The sequence below is a fragment of the Solea solea genome, chromosome 2 (genome assembly GCF_958295425.1).
Source record: "Solea solea chromosome 2, fSolSol10.1, whole genome shotgun sequence".
In the NCBI taxonomy this organism is placed as follows: domain Eukaryota; kingdom Metazoa; phylum Chordata; class Actinopteri; order Pleuronectiformes; family Soleidae; genus Solea; species Solea solea.
In genome coordinates this window covers 5,093,451-5,111,666 of record NC_081135.1, presented here as the reverse complement: position 1 = coordinate 5,111,666, position 18,216 = coordinate 5,093,451, and the positions used below count along the sequence as shown (strand labels likewise).

The 18,216-nt window shown below is 41.1% G+C and overlaps 1 protein-coding gene across 2 annotated transcripts in view; it reads left to right on the top strand.

The window, feature by feature from the left end:
* Positions 1-17,719, top strand: part of LOC131475536 (beta-1,3-galactosyltransferase 1-like) — a 77,556-nt gene extending 59,837 nt beyond the window's left edge. The window contains exons 4-5 of one of the 2 annotated variants that reach the window (XR_009242511.1): positions 14,977-17,154; positions 17,266-17,719. Coding sequence is in view for 1 of the 2 variants with exons in the window: in XM_058653740.1 (XP_058509723.1) it covers positions 15,244-16,221 (978 nt within the window). In the remaining variant the exon portion in view is untranslated. Of the gene's footprint in view, positions 1-14,976 lie in introns of both variants that reach the window. The other variant, XM_058653740.1, reaches the window with a different exon arrangement.
* The last annotated feature ends 497 nt before the right edge of the window (positions 17,720-18,216 follow it).

Here is an 18,216-nt window from a genome sequence, read left to right as displayed (position 1 = left end):
TTAACATTTTCAGACATTTTATAGATGAAACAAATAAAAGAAAATTACAATTTGTTGTTTGACTATATTTATGTGTCTAGTGGCAATTCTTTTTCCAGACAGTGCTCTAACATCACTTACAGCACAATATAATAGATAATACACATTAACATCACAGAGCCATCATACCAACATTGTCATCATGAAAATAAAATAGGCACGCTTCTAATTTATTTTAAAATAGATCGTTAATAACCAAACCATTGGTAAACAAAACAATAGCAAAGGACACAAACAGGAGTCTGTGCAGTATATCTGTTGTTTGTGTCTTTCACAGTATTTTTTTCTCTCAAAAAATGTAGGACATTCAAAATGAGCTGGCTCAGTGTCTGGCAGTAAGAAGCCAGGGGTCAAAAATACTGTGGGTCACAGGAAGAGTTTCTTATTTCTTATTATAAGTGTGTGATTCAGATGTTGTTTCCCGCAGGATTCACCGGCAAACAAAACAACATTTCTCACTACATGTACAAGGAGTGTTCCAACATTTTCAGACGTCACTGTTTAATATAACAATATTTAAAGCTGCCATGAGTGAATGCAGCAGGTAAAATGTTTGTTCAACAGCTTGATACTCTTGACTTTGCAATCACAGCTCATGTTTCAGGAAATAATTCTTCCCCCAATCATCAGTCTTTACCCTTAAGTTAACAAGGAGGCTGTCGGGTCTAAAAGTCATCCAAATGTATCCACTATGTGCCAAAATGATGCCATTTTTTCCCTCTCCATGATGAGGTGAAGTGCCAGTTTTCTTTGACTGGAAGTTGCCTCGGTTTAGGAGTGAAAGACTTCATGTGATTGACTTGATTCACATGCAGTAGCACTAAGTGCCTGCTCTGCTGGGTACTTTTTTATGTTCCCATAGAAACTGCAGCCGCGTGGACAGAGTAGCATGTTTGGAGAAAGGTGTTTTGACAGAGTGGTAATGTTTTGCTGGTTTCTGCCTGTTTTGCTCAAAATGTGATGGTGTTAGTGTGTTTTTTTTTTTTTTCTAATTTGGGATGGAGGTTTTTATCCTTCCGCTCACACAGTATTATGGAAGTCCGATTTATTGCTTTGCTGACGGACGTATGGAAAGTCAAATCAAATTACAGCGATACAGCCGGCAAGACTCTTCCGAGGCGGATCAATAGCAGAGAATTAACAAGTTCATCACAGACATGCGGCAGCTGCAGCAGCATATGGTGTTGAGGATGCTCGTGGACACTGTCACAGGTTTAATGTTCGTGTTCAAGTGAGACAGAGGACGGGAATAAAAGAGGAGAGGAGGAGAGAATGGAGGGAAAGTCTGGTGAAGGTTGGGTGCTACATTGAACTGTATGTGCACAGCTGCTGTATCGATCACTCTCTCTGTATTTTCTTTTTCACTCAAAGGTTCCCGTGCGTCACGTTCTAAAAGTATAAAACCACCTAAATGCATGTTAAAAAAAAATATGGATTCTTAGATGCATTGTTACTCTCTTGAACGATTATGAGTCAATGCAGAAAAATCAATCAACTATTTTAATATAACATCTGACGTCTCTTTTTCCTCTGCTCACCTGTGCTGCAGCCGTAGAATAGTTTCATAGTTAAATAACACCTTTTTTTAAGTACTTACAGAGGAACAGAGAACTAACAGAGCGGCAAATTGTCTGTCAATCACCTGGAGGACTCGGCTGATTCTCTTTAATACTGGATTTCCGTGCCTGCTCATTCTCAGACAGTCATTTTGTTGGTCTATAGGCATTCTTTCTAGAGCTTACTCATGTGGGTGCACAGTACTACGGCTCGACTGAGTTCATCTTAGGGCTGCGCGATAATGGATATCATTCAATCAATCAATTCATCAATATTTCTGTCAAGCTTAGAGGATCATTTTGTATTAAATATTGTTTATTTTTGGTTCAAGTTGAACATGCACGTTCTGCAAACAACTTAATTAAACAGGTATAAAGTAACTAAAATCTTAATATTTACAGGTTCTAAGCTTTTTACAGAACAAAATGCATTTTTTGATCAGTTCTCAATAAAGTTAAATATCAGATATGACCTTCATGCTGTGTCTTTTACTTTGTAGAGCTCAAAATAGGGATGGGGAATTACCACTTTGTTGTGTCCATTACTGATATCACATGCTTTTGCTGATGTCTATTTCCATTTTTACACTATATATACAATGTTTGTATTGTATCAGGTTTGACTTGACTAAATCTGACGTGGAAACAAAGACTGATACACTTTGCGTCTCTTCTTCAGTTCTCGCTCTGCTGGGGAAGAAGTGTCTGAGAGAAATGTTCATGGCCAGGGAGTTAGTAACGAGGGTCAATTACTTTTATCAGCATCTTAAATCCGCTTCGACCTTGCTTAATTGCACCATATCTTTGGCAATATTTTAGACAGTTGCATTTTTGCTGTCTGCTGTTGGCTGTTGTGGTGCAGACATCACGTCAGCTTTAAAGGGAGGGCCGCGTTCTTGCATCTTGGACTGTAGTGTTTCATTGTGTGTTCACTAGTGTCTTCTCGGGTCTTCTTCAGTCACACTGTTGCTCGAGGTTCCCTTCAGATATTCGGTCATAATTTGCTCTTTTGACACTCGTGACCCCTGATGGTAGATTTTCCTGAATAGAACAAATGAAATTCTGCTGACAGGAACGAAGATGAAGTAAAATCTGCGCTTCTGTAAATATATTGTCGTGAAACATGTATTTGTCTTATTTGTTCAAATAATGGGGGGGGGGAACTGACCTGCACACATGTAAAACCCACCAAACTTCAATTTATGCAAATGTACCTATAGCCACGACAAACCATATAACTGAGAGACTGTGTTTTTGTAAACAGGAACATAAGGAACATGTAGGAACATTTCAAATACATGAAAAAGGCGATCGAACCATCTAAACTTTGACTAATAAACTTTTAGATGAAAAAAACGAATTGAAAAAACAAAATGGCAATAACTGACCCAATTTATCGGTCCAATGACTAATCGGTTGTGCTCTTAAGGGACAAGCATATCATCTCGTGTACGGCACCACGGAGTAGCTCGATTGGTTAACATGCAAATGCTCTACTACTGTACGGTCCACTAATATCACGGATAGGGAAAGTTTGTATTAATTTCCCCCCTTCACTACCACTTGGAGAACAAATATGATTTTACTCCTTTCACTGTTGGTCTTGTGTTGATGAAATGGATTTGCTTTATTAAATTCATGTAATGAATTTGTTATAAACAGCAGCTACAAAATAACAATTGACACTTTTCAAACTGGTTGTTTTCTTTGAGTATTTAGTTGCTGATTTGTTAAAATAGCCTTATTAGTGAAGCATTTGTTAGTTATATTTTTCTTAATTATATCATTTTAGTGGGTTTTTGTAGTGTTTAGCACTCTGGAATAAACCCGGGGTTAAAGCGGCCTACGCTAGATTATACCCCGGGTATATAAAGAATAGAATGTAGCCCTTATGTAAAGAGGTTTTGATTATATTTGCACAAGAATTACTTAATTGTTCAATATTTTATTGGTGTTTCAGCTTTGTCATGTAAGTTAAGTGAGAAAGCAAACTGACTTCAATCTTGAAATAAGACCTCAGCTTGCGACCCGGTCAGAACAAGGGCCTTTCTGCATGGGGTTTGCATGGGTTTACTCTGGATTATCCAGTCCAAAATTATGCAGATTTTGGGATTAGGTAAATCGGACTCTCTGAAGTGTCTCTATGTGGCCCTGTGATGGACTCACGATCTGTCTGGGGTGTACCAGCCTATCGCCCTTTGTTGGCTGGGAGTAGCACTTGCGACCTGTGGAGGATAAAGCAGTAGAAGATAAATGAATGGTTTAGCATGCTTGAGTATTTGTTATTTATTATGAATGATAATCATACGTGGGTATCACACAAGTTCAATATGAAGCTACATCTGGATCTGGTTTTTTTCCAGAGTGAAACAGGCATGACATGGATTCATTACTTCACCCCGCACTTGCCAATATGACCAACAGAGGCCGACAGAGGCTTGTTGAGTGAAGTCTGCCATCTCTGATTGCCTTGTTGTTAGTTTTTTAGACAATAAATCCCCATAACCTGTCCTAATCGGGACTGAACATTAAGTTTATTTGTCTGCATAAGTTACATAGCCCAGTTGGTTAAGTTTTTGTGGCATCTTGTTGGTTTTACGCCTCTTAAAAGCAAACGGAGATTGTGTTTGAGGCTGTGTCACGTGATATCCGCCCACTCAATTAAAACAAATGGACTATTATATTGAAGTCACGACTTCTTTGTTGTGACTCTGGATACAAAGTCGCGTAGGAAGGTTTGCGCCTGGATAATGGTGCCTTTGTATTCTTTTTAAAAAATACGATACGATTTTAATGACCTTCTTCTTGACCAAGGCACTGACAAGTGAGTCATTGCACTGCAGAGGCCCAGAATTTTGCCTCGATCGACCAAACAGCCACTCTGTTTTTATGTGTGTGTGTGTGTATACAAGTGTGAGGCTGGTGACCGCTGAAGTGCTGAGAGTGTGTGCTCGCTCAGCAAAAACTCTATCCCGGTTAATGTACAAGTTTTTTAAAAAGGCGAACATTGCTTTACCCCAGGCACCTGCTCAGGTTCTCCTGTGACCACAGCTGATACATTTCATCAGTACGATAAAACTCACTCCTGCCGCCAGACCTATGAAGGTTATCGCCACCTTATAGCCATATCAATCCTACACTGTGTTTTACCTTTACCTCCCCGAAGCCGCATCTCAGCAGAGACATGCAGTGTTAGTCCTCACTAGCTGGTGTCACATAAGGTTCAATTTTAGTTGTATCGCCGTAATTCCACTCCACCTCAATGTAGCACCAGACCTAAATATTCTGGGCTAACAGCAGTGTTACCCAGTTGGACAGTGAAATGTATTACCTGCATGAATCACGTTGTCATTTCCGATTTATGAGGGAGTTTAGCATTCAGAGCGAGGCTGGCCAGTGTGAGGAGCCAACTGAAAATGTGTACAGGAAGAGTCTCCTCTTAGCGACGCCACTAAACAAACCAAACTCACCTCCACTTGGCTGGTTGCTCGCTTTTACCTGAGGTAACACTGACTGTGTAGTGATGAAATACACATGACATCTTGGCCCTTTTTGAGTTAAAGACAGAAGAGTAGAGGTAAAAGAATAACACATTTCACATTTAAACAAGGTCTGCCTTTCCTAGAAATAAATTACAAACTAACTGGGGGAAAAAAACAACCATGTCAGAGCACTTACATATTTTACAAAGATGTGTGCGATGATATTCTTATCAAATAGGCCAATATTTGTGCACAACCAAGTCATAAAAGACAAGAAAGGAGCCCAGATTTCATCATATTTACTCACACTGTCAATGTTCCTGTAATACACCATTTTTGGCAAGTGCATCGTCTCAATATTCAGTCGTGTCCTTCCATGTCACCTTTTAGCAAATGTAGAGGATGTAGCCAACCACTGACCGAATGATGTCGTTTTTGACTGTGTACCGACAGAGTCTGTGCCAACGCTAAGTACCTGGAGGTTCATCTACATGGGCTGTAGCGTGGAATTTGAGTGACAGCGCAGCTGCTCCGGCTTCACGCACCGCAAACATTCATGACCTGCTGCGCCTCTGACTGTCAGCTGGAGCACAGCTCAGGTCCAAAAGAGTGCAAACTGAAACTGACCCGGACCTGGTTATAAATTCAAAATAAGCTATTTGTCCTTGGGCATGAAAGTTTGAATAGCACATTTATTTTTCACAGCTTAAACTACATTTGTGTGTGTGTGTGTGTGTTTTTAAACAACACTGTGAACTGAATTTCACTGTGCTTGTCACCTCAGTCACTGGTGGGCAAAAAGCCTTCTTGCTTATCTCCTCTTTTAAAATGGAAACACGAAAGTGACTTTCATTATCTTGCAGTTAGTTTTCCTCAATTTTGAAAGCCTTGCGTTATTGGCACCTGGTTGTTGGAATAATTTACAGCCTGCTCTTCAACTTCGATACTTAGCTGAACCTGAATTAGTCTAAGGCTCTATTGACGACTTAGTCCAGGTTGTCTGCAGCAAGTTTAATGTTGTAGCTGTGCTGCAAGTGCTGTTTGGCCACAGACTGATGCGCCGCAGTACAGTTTGGACTCCAGATGCACTAGAGTGGGAGATGTCATATGAGGCTTCTGTAGAGCGGCCAAATCGGTTGGCTGCTATTGATATCCTATTTCCTCCATCGTTCCTCAGCTGCTTTGCATTCAGAGGTTCATTGTGTCCCGCCTGTAGCCGGCAATACTCACTATATGTCTTTGCAGCCACACAAACAACTTTGAGTCCGGTATTATCCGGCAAACAAAAGCATAGCTTTTGCCACAGTAGGAGCTGTCCAGCGTTGGCATGTCAATTGTGCCTCTTTTATATGAGGTGGGATCCAAACCAATTTGGCTGTCGGTGTTAAATTCCTCATTAATTCCCCTTTTGAATGTGTAGAAGGCAACATAATGGGTTTTAGAGCTGGCAGAAGGCAAAGCAGGAAAAGAGGATCAAACGCTGAACAGAGAGTTTGGACTTATCCAAAAAACCCCTGTTGAACTTATCACATATTCAACAGAAGGAGCTTGAGATATGGTGATGAGCTTGTGGGCTTTGGACAGTGGGGCTGCATAATAAAATGAAATTGTATCATCATTGTGATATCCATGTATATTGTATTTGTAAAATACATATCCAGGCCCTAAAATCTCCTTAAAATGTGATAAACAAAGATTTTTTATGTTGTTCATTTTCGGTTTCAACGTGAACTTGCCATACAGTTTGCTTAAATTATGATTTTTTTTTTACATCTCTCCAATCTCCTCGATACCCACAGCCCCATGAGTACTCTCCATTATTCCTCCTCCATCCTCCTCTCCACACCTACTGCTCCACTGACTTCCACGGGCTCCAAAATCTTTAGTTGAGTAGCTTCACGGCCACGGAACTCACTCCCACAAACCATCTGTGACACCGACTCTCCCTAACTTCACATCCCACATTTTTTCATTATTTTACATTGAACTTTTATCTGTTAATATTTCTTGTTTGTTGTATTTGTAAGGTGACCTTACATTTCCTAAGGAAGGCGCCTACTAAATAAAAATACATTATTACTATTAATATCTTTATTATAAAGTAGACAGTTGTTGTTGTTTTAATTGCTATTGTATTATAATTATGTTCTCCCACAGCAGTGAAGCTCATTTTACTTAAATATACTGCAACAATTGACATTTAAAATGATGTCGTTTTCAGGTACTGTATTTTGCTGTCATCAGACTCACCATCAGCATCAGTTGTAGTCAGTCCGGCCTTTCTGAATCCTGACAGGATTGTTTCAGTTGCCACTGCACTCCATGCTTTTTCGATCCATCCAGAATCAGAATCAGGAGTATTTTAGTTAAGCCTCCAGGGATGATAGCAGGTTTGGAGTTGCAGGCTTTGATTTTGTCTTTGATATGCGCCATTATATGTGCTCCACACTGTCCTTCACAAGCAGAGCACTTTGTGAGCCAAAAGCTCATCATTTCTTCATCCATCTACCCTTTCTCGTTTGTGGTCACGACAACAGCGGGGGGGAATTCGGCTTTCGGTATCGTCTTCCGTTTGAAAATGACCCTTGGTGTCAGTGTCGAACCATCTCCACAGCATAGCACCACCGTGAAGTGTGATTTCTCATGACCAGTTGTCATGCTCACACTTTTCTGCCCTTTCTCTGCGACACTTTCGGCTCATGGGGATGTCAAACGCGAGGGGGACCTCGTCCACACACTGTGTCGACCTTGGCTTGGTCCATGCTGTGATTGAAAGGTGGTTGCGTTGCATGAAGCGATAGCACCAAGAAGGCCCGTCCAGCAAAATCATTTATTTTCATCTCCTTGGCACCTACATGGAGTGCATGGAGATGTAACTGCACCGTTGATAAGCCTCTTCCAGCAGCACGCTGTTCAAGAACCCATTTGTGGACTCGTTCCTCCAGCTCTGGCCATCGCGCTTTCATCCCGCGGTTACCCTTCTTTGATTTTTTCATAGAAGTGAGAGTTACCTCTGCTTGTCGCCAGTCCCTGATGAGTTTTTCACTCACTCCAAACTTTCTTTCTGCTGCTAGATTACCGTTTTCAGCTACTTTATAATTTCTTTTTGGTGGCATTTTATCTGTGTTCTTTCTCTGTACAAGTGTGGACAGTGCCCTCTTGTGGTCATAGATGACATAGTGTATATTTTTGATATACAAGTCGCTTCTAAATATAGGTTGCATGGCCAGCCAAACTACTAAAAAGTGCCACTTATAGTCCTGAAAATACGGTATTTATTATTAGTTAAAAGTTACAGAAAATGACTTAAAGCAGGGGTGTCAAACGTATGGTCCACGAGCCAGATTTGGCCCGCCAGTGGGTCCAATCCGGCCCCCAGGATGATTTTGTGAAAATGTCACATTATGATTAGATTCTATTCATAATGTGACATTTTTTTAATATATAAATAAAATACAATCTTTTTTATTATATTATATCATATTATTATTATTATTATTATTGTTATTATTATTATTATTATTATTATTATTATTATTATTATTAATAATAATAATCCATTATAATATAATATTATTTTACTATATGAAATACTACATTTTTTTAGTTCCAGATACCTGTAAATGATTAAGTTAGGCATAATGTTGTTGAAATTGCATTTATTTTTCTCAAAAAATTTCCGGTTGTTCATAATATGTTTTGTAAATAGATACTTAATTCAATGTAAAATAAAGGGAAACATTTTGAGTGCTATTATTTGACTGGTCCAGCCCACTTGAGATCCAATTGTGCTGTTTGTGGCCGCTGAACTAAAATGAGTTAGACACCCCTGATATGAAGGATAGTTATTTTTAGTTTTTTCAAAGAAACCATGTTGTTGGAATGGAAATAATTGATTTAATTTGGCTACTGATCATCTAGGTCAATGTATGCATTGAACCCAAAGCAGAAAAGCATTACAGTGTTTACTTAAGTATCTGTCTATTTATCATAAGTGATGCATTCATCATAAAATTCAACATAAAAGCATATCGCGTTTTCCTCACACATTAGCATCTGTAAGAGCTTTGCCGTTCTCCGGTTGTATTTTTTTCTCAGATACTGAAGTGGTTTTTAAAAAGACATCAGCACGCACATACACACACACACACACACACACACACACACAGTATTCACATCTTCATTCCTCCAGTTCGACAACATTCATATTTAGCTCTCATTGGCCTTGTTTCTCAGTGTCGGAGGAGAAAGTGTGTTTGTCTTCCTCCAGGGAAAATGCTGTGTGTTAAGTAATCATCAAGCACACACAGGCACTCTGAGACATTATCACAAAGAGTCACTGTGGCGAGTGCGTGTTATAGATATAATTTGGTGCTGTTTCAAGCCTCACACATAAAAACAATTCTTTTTTTTGTTTGCATTACCCTCTTGATTCCATTTGTTGTTGTTGCTCAGTGATATTCGCAGGTCATGCTGTAATGTAAAGGATTTCTCAGTGACAACAAATGCTTAAGTCAGCTGCTGTTGCAATCATTAAATCTGTAATAGAGAAGCAGGCATGAGTGAACGCACGATGTCATCCTGCAGCTCAGAATATGATTCATTTACCTTCAGTCTCTCATGTGAAGACAAAAGACATACAGTCTATTAAACCTCCGCGCAGAAGCATGTGGTGTCGCCTTTGTTTTTCTCTCATTCCATTTCTCACTGACTCATACACACATACACACACACAGTGTATCCTCTCCTCAAGCAAGGTCACTCTACCCTGCACTAAGTGACTGCAATCAATTATCTGGTGCAGCATTAAATGAGACTGAAACTCCCACATCTGCATTAGCTCCTGGTCCTTCTTATAGAAGTCATTTGGTTGTGGGAAAAACACAGTGGATGATTCACATCTTTTCAAAGGTCCAGTCACCTGCAGGCAGAGATGCTACACAAGCGTAAAATCTAAAAATAATTTCTTTAATATGCAGTAACAAGCTGCTCCGATACTTGTTTTAATTAGTGGCTAAAGGGCGAACAGCAAACTGTTTCATAATGTTTTCTTTGCCCTTGAAGAATCACATGCTCCAGGTGATTCATATCAGACAGGATTTCGGTTACAGACTGCGCTCAGACTGTGAACAATGTGGGTTTTACAACGACTCACCTTGGAGTTACATTTAGGCGATGGTAGAAATCTAGCATTTTTGAAGCTTGACCTGAGCTAGAGGTTTTCTGCAGAGCCGGATCCATTGATATTACAATGCTTTTGTTTATGTAGAACAACTATAGTAAGGCTGTCAGCTTTATTGTCTGCCCATGAGTTTGTTTGCTTGTTTTGACTTGGTCTTGTTTTGTTTTCCAACTATGTAAAGCAGCCTTGGGTATTATTTCAATTTAATTCAGTTCAGACTTTATTAAAGACTCACACAAGGGTTCATAACAGATAAAAATAACTTAATAACCTAGAAGACGGGTATAATATACCACATTATATTATATTATATTATATTATATTATATTATATTATATTGTATTATATTATATTATTCAGTGTTATATCAATGTTTGGGTTTTAATTGGGTTTCTGTATTGTAATTGTCCAAATAGAATCTGGAAATAACGATACTTTATAAACGCAATACTTGTCATTGAAGATTATTATTATTCCACCCTTTGGGATCACATTTGGAGAATGTACTTATGTCCGCCTCACTTGCAAATATTAAGACTGTAAGTGCTAGGTGTCTCTGTCTTTTCTGCCAACAGAAGAAATGGAAGAGATTTGTTCATCTGTTGCTTCTCAGGCTTGACCATTATTTTGTTTATCTATGTAAATGCAATACCTTTATACACATATACAGTACACAAGTGGTGGTTGTTCTAAGACAGCAGGGGAAGCTCAGCTTCAGATATGTACTGACTTAAAACCACTTGAAGCTCAGCCTCAACTTTACTCCATGGAAGCTGGGCTTCCCCGTAAGTGGATTTGTGGGTGGGTGGGCGTGGCCGCTGTGCTTCTGCATGATGACGGTCATTGTGTGTTATTTGCTCGCCGATATAGCCCATTTTCATTCATACATACACACTGTCAATAAAAACACTATTATAGCATTTAAGTTTTACATACTTATCGCGTTTCCTCGTTTGCAGAAGTTATGTAAGAATTTATGTATAAGTAACTGGGCCTGAAATGAGCTTCCCCTGTTTCAAAGACCAGCATCCGCCACTGCAGTACCTGCTGCTACAGTAGTACTACCAGACACTTGTTCTTGACAAATTACTTTAACGTTGTGCCGTTCATCAAATGTATGTTAGATTGATTTCCTGTCAAACTATGGATGAAGTGTTGACTGAAAGTTGGATTGCTACATCTTAGTATTTTAAAAAGCCACACAAATGCGATTTTAAACGTGTGTCATCTTGGAATCCATGTGAGGCGTAATAGAGCAGTGTGAGATCACTGAGATGACTTCCTGTGTACAACTTAACTGACTGTTTCTCTCCCACTGTTTCCTCCTAGTCTGTCTCACAATGTCACGCTCTCTCTCTCTCTCTCTCTCTCTCTCCATCTCCATGTGGCCTGTCAGTGTGCTGTCATGACAACCAGTTCAGTTTAGCAAGTCATTACCAGTAATCCCTGTGAATGAGCGTTAATAATGACTTTCGAGGGGTAATTATTACACTTTAAAGGTTTCTCCTCCCTTTTTTTTACGTGTTAATGCTTGCTTTTACTGCAGTGTGGTTTTCTTTTATTGTCCTGTTTTAGCTACAGTACAGGGCAACGAGGGGAAGGATCGCATTCTTGCTTGATGAATGATATTGACACCATCATCACACAGGCACACATACTGCTGCAGCATTTGCGGTGCAACCAGGATCCCCAGTGTTGTGATCACTGAGATTCATGCTGGTCATCACTGGGCCAGTAACAGCCTTGGCCTGAGGTAAAGGGCGACATGGGCTGGTCAGTGAGCTTTAGAGGTGCTGGAAGGAGAGTGGTTGTTAGCGTGTAATATGTAAACCAATGGAATGTGGTATTGTGGACGTTTGATAGCTATGATAGATGGATAGTTTGTTATATGACAGAATATTTAGTGATCACGCATTCCCGGCTTGCAACGTTTGTGTTAGAAGCTGTCCTACGTTCGGCGTGAAAAGGTTTTTTGACCGTTATGTTCTATCAAATTAATATTTTGTGTGTTATATATTTTTTTTTTATTGTTGTAAATGTGCAAAACCTTTAGATGACTCTTCCATAACTTGGTGACAAGTCAAGCCCATTGAAACCTGCCGACAGCTAATCATTTTGAGTGGCTTCGGAATGAAGTTTAAGTTCGCCACTATAGTTGTTAACTAGTTAACTAACTAACTTCTAACTAACTAGTCATTGGCTGCACAGTATGCCGTTTTTGCCATTATTCCCTCGACTTGAGTTAAAATGCAAACCATAATGTATAGTTATTTTGCTTATTTTTTGAGATTAGAAATGATTGCTGTATTTTGCAAAGGGACATTTTGATTTGAGGATGTAGTGTTGGTGAGCTCGTATAATGCCAAATTGTCAAATGACTTTACACAATGTTAATAAGAAAAGAAAATCTGTATCTGAGTATAGTGTTGCCCAGCAACATTTCCACACAGCACACAGGAAGTGAATATCAAGACAAAGAGAGGCTTCAGCAACATTGGATTACGTGCGTCAGCTGTTTAAGTATGACAGAAAACACAAAAAGGCATTGACCAAAACTTTCAGAAGTGAATTCTACAGAGGCAGAATAATGACATCAGCAACATCATTGTGAACACAGATCACGTTTGTGGCACACGGTACACGGTTATCCACATAATTTCACATCCTTCATCTGGCACTTGAACCTCTCTCCAGACTGTAAAATCAGTATCCATCTGCGGTCTGCAGGGGCCACGCTCAATTACTTTATGCCATTCACATTTTAACACTGATAAAAATGAATATTTCTCATTGCAGTAACTTTATCACCTATATCTTAAGCTGTGATGGCATGCTTTGATATTCTGTTGGAGGTGTCACACATAGTGAAGAGGAGCTCTGCAGAGTGCTAATGTACTGTAATTCAAAGCGACACGGAAGCATGATACAGTTCAGCCATCTATCATTTCACTCCGGGGGAAGTTAGGTCTGAGGATTCTTTTGAGATGCGTCGCCAAAAGGGGGATATTGGTTATTCAAGGCTCCGGAGGGTGGAGGTGGGGCGGGGGTAATTATTTAGGATTACAAATAAGAAGGAGAGTGAGGTCAAGGACAAGGGAATGGATATGATGATTTAGTGATTTTGTTCAAGTGAGAGAGAGTGAAGTGAGAGAAGGCGAAGGGGGGCATTGGAGATTGAGTGGCTTTAGGAAGACTGATTGTAGTGGAAGCTGTCAGAAAGTTAGAGGTGAGCATCAGGGAGAGGAATGTTACAGCCCCACCAGGATGAAATTACATAGAGAAGGAAGAGGTTGTTTGGGGTGATGTAAAAAAAAGGAGCAGGAGAGCATGGAAACCTTGAAATTAGACCCCCAAAAAACCAGGGGAAAAGCCAGAGGGATGTAGGGTGAGACAAAGAAAAGATGCAGAGGGAGGTAGTGAGACATATAAAGATGGATCAAGCAGTCACTGGAGTGGAGAAGCAGATAGTGATTGAGGGGATGGAGAGGGAGGAGGTGTGTAAAAGCAGCCGTGATGAGATGGATTCTACTGGACCGTGAGATTGATGACTCAGCTTCACAAAGGGAGGGAAGAGATAGTAGGAATGGGATGAGGAGAGGAATAAGAGAAAGGTCCTGATGAAAAGAAACATTGTGCCCCTGTAAGACATGGCAAAAACTAGAGTCTGATAAAAGAATGAGGTTTTTTTTTTGTTTTGTTTTTTTATCTCAGACCCCAGCGTCTTTGCACATGTTGCCATCTCTAAAAGGATCTAAACTATGCTTTTGGTTCATCCTTGGTTATGCATGGGTGGAAAAAAAAGTATTTCTCAGAATAAAGGCAGAGCTGCCGCTACATCAAAAGAGATTATGTGTATAACAAAGAAAAGTCTGTTTGAAAAGAAGGATTAGATGTAGTTTGGCTTTCAGGCGGCTGAAAAACCGGTGAATTAGTTATCCATCACTGCCTTTGAACAAATTAAACTACAGGAAACACACAATCATTGCATGTAATAAAGGCACTTTTTTTCCGATTTTTGATTTAAAGCCTTATGGTCTGTCAGTTTGACCAATTAGAAGAGTGATTCCTAAGGTTTCTGGAGCTCCACAGCGGTGCGTGACCAGCTAACGAAGGAGCACCTTATTACAGGGTAGAATATGCAAAATTCAAGGTATAGAAATGCTGAGTGAGAGGGGAAATGGTGGGAGTAAGTGGGGAGGAGGGAAAGTGAAAGACTATTAGAATGAGAGGAATGGTATATTAATCTTCTCCCATGGCAATGTTTTGCTTTCACCCCCTATGCCTTTATCCTTCTCTCGCTCTGTCTTATTCCTCCTCCTATGAGACTACTGGAGTAGTTCTGATTTGCCAGCATGTGTCTGGTTGAGGGGGGAAAAGACTGGAGGTGAACTGTCCTAGCAAGACTTTTTTGGGATCTTCACTTTCTTCAGACTAAGAGCTCTTATCAGGAGCAGCGATAGAGTTACTGACAATGATGCAGTGTCTTCTGTCTACCCACTGGACTGATGTTAGAGGCTGTAATGAATAGGGAAGAAAAAATACTGTTAAATGTGTCACACGTCTTGCTGCTGTAAATGCAATTTCATGAAAACTCGATAAGTGTATGTTGGCAGTTCTTCGTGTCGTCAACACGCTTATCTCCCTGTTGCTGTTTTTTCATACAGTAATGATTAATGTTGCCTCTGACTGTCTGTTTTTTTTTTTCATCTTTTCTTAGATGCTGTCACGAAAGAGCCGAAAGCATTCTCGCCAGCCGTGATGGTGCACAGTAAGGCTGGGAAAATGATAAGAAATCTTTACAGCGCTCGCTTTCAATCACGGCACCGAAACCAGACAGCGGGGACGTCCATTATCTGAAATTAATGTCAGCTGTGTTGCAGAGGCAGCCTCAAGCTGCGCCGCCAGATCCAAGACAACCCATGGGGGTGTGGCCTCACCGGTTCCTACACTGCTGCCACTGGTAACACCAGCCAAATGACCAGCGATGCCTTCTAAGGTCTCCTGCTTATATTTGCTGACAGTAGTTTGTTGGGCCAGCGCTCTGTGGTACCTGAGTGTGTCGCGCTCTTCCTCATCCTATGTGGGACAGCTGAACATCCCCCTTCGCAAGGGGAACAAGAACGGCACCTTCAGCAACATCCGCACGCGGTCGCTCAACCCGCACGACTTTGACTACCTTATCAATGAGGCCAAGAAGTGCGAGTCGGAGCCTCCCTTCCTTGTCATCCTCATCAGCACCACCCACAAGGAATTTGACGCCCGCCAGGCCATCAGAGAGACATGGGGTGACGAGAGCACATTTCCAGACGTGCGTGTGGTCACGCTCTTCCTGTTAGGCCGCAGCACCGATGGCGTTCTCAATGAGATGGTGGAGCAGGAGAGTCAGATCTTTCATGACATCGTTGTGGAGGATTTTATCGACTCTTACCACAATCTGACGCTCAAGACCTTGATGGGCATGCGCTGGGTGGCCACCTTTTGCTCCAAGGCTCAATATGTCCTCAAGACGGACAGCGACATATTTGTTAACATGGAGAACCTCATCTACAACCTCCTAAAACCCACCACTAAACCCAGGAGGAGGTATTTTACTGGCTACGTCATCAACGGGGGGCCAATCAGAGACATGAGAAGCAAGTGGTACATGCCCAGGGATTTGTACCCAGAGAGCAAGTACCCCCCCTTCTGTTCCGGCACTGGTTATATCTTCTCGGCAGATGTGGCCGAGCTCATATACAAGACTTCGTTGCACACGAGGCTGCTGCATCTGGAGGACGTTTATGTTGGCGTGTGCCTGCGTAAGCTCAGCATTCACCCGTTCCAGAATAGTGGCTTTAACCACTGGAAAATGGCGTACAGCCTTTGCCGCTACCGGCGGGTGGTCACCGTCCATCAGATCTCGCCGGAGGAGATGCATCGCATCTGGAATGACATGACCAGCAAGAAACACCTTAAATGTTAGCACGCGTGTTTGCAGCTGTGCCAGTGGACAAGTCAGGGAGGAGTATAATGCCTACTCATCAACTGCTGGACAGCAACGTGCTGAAGGAACAATACCGGCATCCAAGGCTACATCTATACTACCTTGTTTTCATTTAAAGATCTGCATTTTCAGATAACTACATGCATCTTAGCTCCATTTCAGAAGTAATCCGTGGCAAATACTAATACACTTTAAAATTGACATGACTCTGTGTGACCCTACCCTGTACATGCGAGCACCTCCAGTTTGAGTCCAATTGGACCACATGTGCCAGCAGTGCTTTCTCCTTGTATAGCACTACACTTTCCAGTCCAGTTGGTGGCGCACTCTTATTTTGGTCAAACGATACACTGAAGAAGACAGTTACCATGGAAACTTGCTCGGGCATGTACAACTCAGCGCTCCAAGAGCACAAAGACATACAAACTCCCAGTGAGAAATCACCACAACTGGAAGAGAATGTGAGATCAAGTATGCATGTGTGGAATGCTAGACTAGATGTAGGCCCTTGTTTTAGTATGGAAAACATGGATCTTAATAACAAGAAACAACAATATTGAAAAGTAGAAGAAGGATTTTATTAATTAGACTGATGACCAGGTATAACAGAACACAGCTAGTGTGGAAGGCATTTCCCCTGCAGGATTTATGCGTCTTTAAATGAAAAACGGAGTAGTATGGATGTTTGCCTGGAGTCTCTGTAGTGCAAGACCAACACAAGCGGACTTCAAGTTTGAGCTCCGACTCAAATCGTGCACAAGGTTGGAAATGTTTTCCAAAGATGTGCAACGTGTTCAGGTGGTTTCTTGAAATTGCCAGCAGCACCTTTTGTTTTTACTGGAAATTACAAAGCAGGAGGATCAGAGCCTTGCGTTCCCTTGTACAAGATACATCATCATCCCCAGTTGCTAAGTATGAAATCACACAAATGCCAGCACACCTTTGAACCTGCGCCCCCGCCCCCCCCCTCCCCCTTGCACCGATCACAAGCTCTAATTATGAATGTCCCTGATGTATTTTCAGTTTCCTGTACTCTCGGAAAACAAGTTGTTAATGTTGGATGTACTGTCTGGTACCGCCGCGGCTGTCATCCACCATAAGGACCACGGCCGAGCTCGTGATGTGGAGACTCATTTGAAACATGTGTTTCATGACTTGTTCTTCACAAAAACACATACAGTATTTTCTTACAACAGATCCGTGGATCTTTGTGAACATTTCTTCAGACGGTGTGAAGATAACGGCTGCTCACATTCCCAGGTGAATGTTCCTTCTGTTTAAGTGTAAAGTGTGGTTATTTGTCTCAGACACTGTCATGTGCTGTTGTCGTCTGCCTCCAGACTATTATATTTTCTATTACTTGAACAGGATGGAGAATAGATTTACTTGGTGGAAGTGTGCCGACTGACAGATATCACCGTTTTGAGTGCTTTCTTCTTTTCAATTACTTGAGATTAAATAAACCACTTTCATAAGACTTGATATGTTATTTATTACAGAAATCAATATGAAAAGTTGTTTTTTTTTATTCCGTTTGGAATAACCCTCATGCATACAGGAAAACTACATTGCACACTGTGACTGTTGGAAAAACATGAGACGCAGAAATCAAAGTGTCTCATCAGGACTGCTGCTCGGTGGAGCAGCTGCGCTCAGTTGGAAGCCAGACGCGGCTCTCAACACGGCGCTGACGGACGAATGCCGCGCGCGCTGAAGTCTCTGCGTGGCTCTGGAAAACAACGCCGCAGTGGCTGACGCGTGTGCAGAGGCGTGCAGGCGGCGTGGAGTGTGTGATTACATCAAACGTAGCATTTGTGGAAGTGACAGTGGAGGACATGTTTTCAACCATAGTTTCTAATAGAGGAATTACTGAGGTGAGCAAACAACAAGGGGGCATTTAATTATTTCAGTCAGTCAAGATATTGTAGTCATTTTAAATGGTTTCCCCCACTTTTCTCATTCTCTTCTTAAAGA